Source organism: Lygodium microphyllum, chromosome 1 (genome assembly GCF_053477565.2).
Source record: "Lygodium microphyllum isolate KBCC chromosome 1, Lygodium_microphyllum_v1.1.10, whole genome shotgun sequence".
In the NCBI taxonomy this organism is placed as follows: Eukaryota; Viridiplantae; Streptophyta; class Polypodiopsida; order Schizaeales; family Lygodiaceae; genus Lygodium; species Lygodium microphyllum.
The window spans coordinates 178,718,098-178,724,754 of NC_141135.1; the positions used below are offsets into that span (position 1 = coordinate 178,718,098).

The 6,657-nt window shown below is 41.8% G+C and overlaps 1 protein-coding gene across 1 annotated transcript; it reads left to right on the top strand.

Annotated features, from left to right (window-relative positions):
* The first annotated feature begins 1,187 nt into the window (after positions 1-1,187).
* LOC148042027 (high-affinity nitrate transporter 3.1-like) lies at positions 1,188-3,548 on the top strand. The gene is made up of 3 exons (XM_087685052.1): positions 1,188-1,590; positions 2,347-2,536; positions 2,766-3,548. The coding sequence occupies exons 2-3, from the start codon at positions 2,365-2,367 to the stop codon at positions 3,212-3,214; spliced, it is 621 nt and encodes a 206-aa protein (XP_087541178.1). The 5' UTR covers positions 1,188-1,590; positions 2,347-2,364; the 3' UTR covers positions 3,215-3,548.
* Positions 3,549-6,657: the final 3,109 nt, after the last annotated feature.

Below are 6,657 nucleotides of genomic sequence, written 5' to 3' on the forward strand. Positions count from 1 at the left end.
TGAAATTAAGATGGGATAGAAGTAACATGTTAATGTAAATCTGCTAGTTGAAGGCCTTCAAGCTCACTTAAGGGGGTCAAGAGTTGAATGGAAAGAAGGAGAAAGTAGGACCACATGGCTATTCGAATTCATGAAATCTATCCATTGAGGGCACAACTTGTAGGTGAGCTTCAAGACATTGTTAGGGATCTAACATTTGTGTTGGGTGTCCCATAGGTTAGTACAACAATTAATCATGTTCAAACTTAGTTGCTTGCCTAGAGTCAAGAGAGGAGGGGAGATGCGAGGGAGGATTATGCTAGCCTAGAACGATCTTCATGAATCTTGGGAAAGATTAGGTTAAGGTTCCCTATGAGGAGCAACTAGGGCTCTAATTTACTCTTTGGTTAAGGCTTGAACTTAAGTCACCGATCCTTTCTATCATGGCTTGAACTACTCCCATCCATGAATTATTGCAACATTGAAGCCCATAGGAATTCCTAGCAATCTATAGATATGTCCTTGCTTAATGATTTGATATACTTGTTGAAGAAGATAATTTGGGACTTCTTTGAAGGCCGTGGTGACTTGTGGGCTTAGTAATGTGACAAACATTGGCTATGATTGAGAATCTTGCTTAGTTGTCAATAACCATTGATTTTTAAAATGTCGTGTTAGTAAGTCACTCGCGTAATAGAAAAGACAAGAAGGGCCAAAAGTGTACTTATCTAATGTTCAAAAAAAGTTTAGAGAAAATATTTAACCTACCTACTCATATCATCAAAATGTAAAACCCTAGGGGTGTAATCACATGAGGGCTTGCCTAGTACCACGACATTTTTCTCAAGCCACAAAAGCTCAAAAACAGGCATGCCATAATGAGCGGTTGGCAGAGCAGTGTGGCAAACTTGTGAACAACGGATAATGCTTAAAGATGTGATGTTTTTGCATCAAGATTACTCAATCTTGTAGCGTGGGATGGTAAGGAAGGAAACTAAGTAGGCTTGTGGCAATGGTTGTAGCTGGTGTGGCTAGACCTTAGAGCCAAAGAGAGGAAAATAAGCTGTGATTGGTGTGGCGAGTGAACTGATGGGAATAGAGACTCAAAGGGGCCGGAATGGATGGCTGTCCATGGGAACGCGGGCGATTTGATGTCTAGAGCATGGGAGGTTAGCCTATCCTCTCTCTCTCTCTCTCTCTCTCTCTCTCTCTCTCTCTCTGTGCACTGGCTGGTGTGTGGGAAGCGGCGCCATGGCTCCTCCTTGAGATCTGATAACCTGGAGCTCCTTCGTTCTCCCGGCCCCCTTTGACTTTCGTAAAGCCACTGCCTCCCCCAGGCTCCCTGTCGTCTTCTGTGACGCGAGTATAAGACTCTTGCCAGCTACATGTCCATCCAAGTTCCAACTCCAAAGGCAGAGACAGCAGGGAAGCGCGGGCGTGCGCACACATACATACAACTGCTTCCTTCCTATAAAGCCTTCTGGTATCCCCCTCCCTTTCTCCTCCATCGTCAGCAGACAGACGTTCGCAGCTTCTCTCTCCCCGCCTCTTCCTCGCTCAGAGGCCTGTATCGGCAGTGCGGGACTTCGCTCTCCTCTTGTGCCTTTCAAGGTAGCCTTCTCTGAGCCCTTTTAGCATGCTCTCAATTTTCTGTTGAAAGCTTTGTGTTCCTGTTTCTTGTTTTATTTTGTATTTTCCAGTTCGTCCTGCGTTTCAATGCCGTAATCTATGGCAGCCATGGCTGCTGGTTAGAAGTCCTGGATCAGTCGTTGGAAGACTGATATCAGAGAGCTCAATCAGGCAACGGTTTCTATAAATGACGGTCAGAGCTTTCACTTAAGCATAGGTTCATGGCTGGTGATTTTCCAACAGGCGATATCCTTCTTACATTTCAGAGGTCTCACCTCATGCAAGGTCCTATTGTTGGATTCACAAGGTTATGAAAGCAGATGATGCTTTGTCTAGCGATGGTTGAAGTGGACAATCCCCCTGAAAGGCAGAAGCATGTTGCCGATAGAGAAGCAAGCTGGCTATATACAGATGCAAACAAACCAAAAGTTAAAAACCTATATACGATGCATTAGTCGGACAGGCCATGGCTAGTCTGGACAATCCCTTGGCAAAAGGAGTTTTGAGTAAAATTGTCAACAGTTTGAGAGAGATTTTGTTCCGATTTAGCAGCCAGTACTTTGTTGAGAAAATGCGGTACTCTTGAAATCAGATTCCATGGTCGTGACTCTAAATTTGTCAAGAGTCTGAGAGAATTTTTTTTCTGATGTTTAAGTTGTCAATATCCTCAAAATACTTCACCTCTCGAGTCCGAGACGAAATCAAATCTGATGGCTGGTTCATTTTGGTCCCATTCAGATTCTACGGGAGGCTGCGATGGCGGGGTTTTCTGCTTGGATGTGGTCTGCTGTACTATTGTCCTCCTCTCTCATCCTCTTCCAGTTCTCTATGGGAGAAGCTGCTGACAAGTTGTCACAGCTCCAGCGCAGCGCTGATTCAATTGTCATTCTGAAAAACGGCATTGACCAATTGAAAGACAACTCGACTGGTGAGTATATGCCGATCCCAAAAAATCATTGGCATCATGATTGATGACTACTGGGCTTGCTTTCAGAAATTTGACAGTTTTATAAGTTTTCTTCAACTGCTCAAGGCCCTTTGAGCACGACAATTCCGTAATCTATTTTCAATGCGTCTCGAGATGAACTTAATGAGTATTATAAGGCATACAGGATTGGGCCATAATCGTCTGTGTAATAATGTTTTCTTGAATGCAGAGTTCAAGGCCGGGGAGGATTCCGTGGCGGTGCAGTGGAGACCGCAGGATCTAATCAACCCCACTTACAAGAAGGTGCAATTGAACCTGTGCTTCACTCCGCTGAGTCAGGTAGACAGGCCATGGAGGAAGACCAATGATCTGCTTTCCAAGGACAAGACCTGCACCTTCGAGCTGGGCAAAACGGACTTCAGCAGCAACTACACGACAGCCACGTACAAGATCTCCAAATCTGTCCCCTTCGCTCACTACTACGTGCGCGCCTACGTGCTGGACAGCAATGGAGACAAGGTCGCCTATGGCAACAGCAGCGTCTCCTTCACCGTCCAGCCCATCAGCGGGCGCAGTGCCTCCATGGACATTGCCGCCGGCGTCTTCTCTGCCTTCGCTGTCGTCTCCCTCTTGGCCATCTACTTCGTGGAGCGCAAACTCCTTGCTAAGAAAGCGTAGAGATCCCCACCTTCTGTATTCTCACATTCCACTCTCCTAGTCCTTGATCCACACGCAGCAGCGGGCCGACCAGGCCTGCTTCATGCGGTTGGCATCGTTACAAAGCTCCCAACGTAGCGAGACTCGCGGGGCTAATCTCCTTTACAAAAACTCTAATCAAACAACACGTTTTACACTACAAACTGTATGCCTGGTGCAGTGCAAACAACGCTGTCACATGTAACGATCCTATCATCATTTAGGATCACAGTATGGATCCTTTATTGTAACTGTGAAGCTGGATGTGCCTCTTTAGCTTCCATGTCTCAATAGTATGTAGCCTACACTTTCAAAAGATGTGTGTTTTGTCCCTAACAAGTCTCTCTTTTTAAGAATTCGTAATGGAACAAAGAGCAGGCCAAGGATTCATAATGAAACATAGAGTAGGTAACATACATATTACCGTGTGCAAAATCAAATACACTGAAGAGTTAATGATCCTCAGTTTTCAATAGTCAAATTGATTGTTAACGGGTTTTATGATTTTCATTGGGAAAACAATACACCTTTCAAGGAATCCAACAAAATCAATGCCAAACCATTATACATCCAAAAACATAATTGAATTGCAATCATTGGAAGGTGAATGTACAAACAACAATGTTGCAATGAAAAGCAAGCAAAAGCTAAGTGCAAAAAAAAAAAAAACTACCACAAATGCATAATGTAACAAAAGACATTTAAAGAAGCTTTTTTTCTTTCCACAAATTTCTTTCTTAGTAAGCAATGGTGCATCTATGACGTTATTTATGGAATAATTCTTAGTGTGGCATTTGCTTATTGTAAAATTTAACAAATTCTTTGCGCCTCCATAGAGTGTCATATGCACAAAAATAATACATCGATGTTGAAAAGATGAAAGGGTCAAGATCTATATCTCATCAAAGGCGCGTTGGAAAATTGTACCATACATGCAACTTTGTTTATCAATTCATGGGTGTAGAGCACCCGGCCGAGAGAGAGAGAGAGAGAGAGAGAGAGAGAGAGAGAGAGTTACATGAATTTGTAATTAAGTTAATAACATAAAGAATATAACAATGACATAGAAGCCCAAGCAAGTTTTAACATCCAATCTATTCTTGTAATAGAGAGGATAGTAATAGAGCTTACTGACAAACCTTCTAGTAGAGGCTCGTAGGCAGAGTGAGAGCTACTGTACCAGCCTCCAGCCAGACCTTCGGGCTCACACTACAGCAGGCTGAGGACCAGCGTACCCGACGCCACACGAGGATCCGTGGGTTTCGGACCCCATAGCCACACCGACAGGAGATCCGAAGGATTCTTGATCTACATCGACAGCAGACTGAGATCCGACGACACTCGACACATTGGATCTCAGATCTCCAGTTTGCTCTTTCTCCACCGCCGATGTACCACATCCTGCATCCAGGAGGGATCACCTGCTATTAGCGACTTCGACGATTGCTACTACATCCCAGGATAGTATATCTCCCTGTATCTGTTACATATACACATCGCACCACTTTATCACAGCCGACAGTTGTTCCCCTATCACAACCGACATTTGTTCCCCTTTTGTAGCCATTATCTGGAGTACCAGAGCTACATACGCACATACACATACACGACACTTATCACACTCACACCACCGTATTTTCAGTTTCCAGTTTTTAGCTTTTCATTCGCTGGACCTCATCAGTTGTATCACAATTTGTCTCATAGGCCAGTTTTGGTCTTTAGAAGACGTTAATATAACTTTCTTTCTTTCTTTCTTTCTCTCGAGTCTATCTCTCTCTCTCTCTCTCTCTCTCTCTCTCTCCAAGGGACAATCCTTGTATCTAAAAATCTATCAAAATATCCTATACTATGTGAATTCCAACATATTGTTACCACTTAATCTTATAACTGTATCTTTATCGAAAGCTATTGCAATTTATTCTACTATCTTCATTATGCACTCTTGTGGACATATATATTAGTTGCAAGTTCAAATGATTGAAAAAAGTGTCACTTGTATGAAGATTTTTCTCAATTTCTAGTATGTTTAGAATGCCACATCCTCGCGGGGGGGGGGGGGGGGGGGGGTCGGGGGGGTCACTCATGAATATATGTATATATAACGTGAGTTCAAAATAAGGGGTTTTTAAAACACCAAATTTATACATTTTTTACATATAGAAGGGTGTCATATAAAGGGATTACTTACAGATTGAATAGAAAAGGGTTGTGTTTTATTCAAGAAAAATTCATAGATTAGGATATTTATAAATAGGCCATGAACGCATGTTATATAGAGAATATATATATAGTGAACTCCCCGAGGCCACATCACATTGTCCCTAAACCCTAGTAAAAAAATGACCACCATCTCAACTCAAACCCCAAATACAAATGTATAGTATACTATTGAAACAAATCTAATCCATTAAGAGGTCTTTCATTCAAAATTTGTGCAAATTCAAGTTTCCATTATGCAACGTTAAGCTATGAGTGTGTGTCTATCTAGGATAAAAGAGGGTTGAGCCTTATGCTGTCGAGACACTGAGTGTTTGAAGTGTGAAAACAAATAGGTTCTTGAATGTAAAAGGATTTCAGTGTGTACCTATGGGATGAGTTATTTAGTGATTTATGCAACTTGTTATTAAGAGTAAGCTAGTGCATAGTGTAAACCAATTCATATGCCGAATATGTAAGTGGTCAAAATTAAATGTCAAAGGTTACTAATGTATTACGACTTATTTTGAGTGGTAGAAGTCTTCCAAGCTAAAAAATATCCAAAAGTGATGCATTTACAGAAAGCAATATTTTGGTTATTCTGAGATAATTTTCACAATTCTATTCATGATGACTTGTCAAACAAGTTTGTTCAATTCGATTTGAGTACCTAGAGGATGACCCTATTCTGAGTTGGTATTGCAAAGTTCTGGTTAAAACAAGTTGTAATCTAGGATAGAAAAAAACAGATTCAAGAAAAACACTAAAGTAAACCAAGAGAAGACTATTGCATGCTTGTGGATGCATGTATGCTAGAAATTTGGGGTAGATTTAGGACTATTATACTGTTGTTGTACATGGATTTGTTGAGGTGAAGTGGTGCTATGTGTGTTTCATACATATAATGGGTTGTTTTGGTAGAGAAGAGGACATTGTTGGTACACATAGATCATTGTGTTGTTGCAATAGAGTCTTTTGGGCCCAACAAAGTCCAAGCTATCATCTGAGAAAGAGTTTTGTTTGAGCTATCACCAAAACACAGAGTTCTCAACTTAAGAGAAATCATACAACAAAGTAATACAAGTTTGTAGTCATTTGTTTATTGAGTTCTACATGATATTCTGTGTTCTTATTTCTATACTTGCTTTCTTCCATCTATCTTGTCCATTTTCTTGAATCCCAACGGTTTTAGGCCTGACACTTTTACCCCCTCCACCCCCCCCCCCCCC

Bases quoted from the DNA above. Each gene is read 5' to 3' on its own strand.
- LOC148042027 (XM_087685052.1), top strand. From the start codon at position 2,365: ATGGCGGGGTTTTCTGCTTGGATGTGGTCTGCTGTACTATTGTCCTCC. The intron at 2,537-2,765 runs GTGAGTATATGC...TCTTGAATGCAG, and splicing joins ATTGAAAGACAACTCGACTG to AGTTCAAGGCCGGGGAGGAT.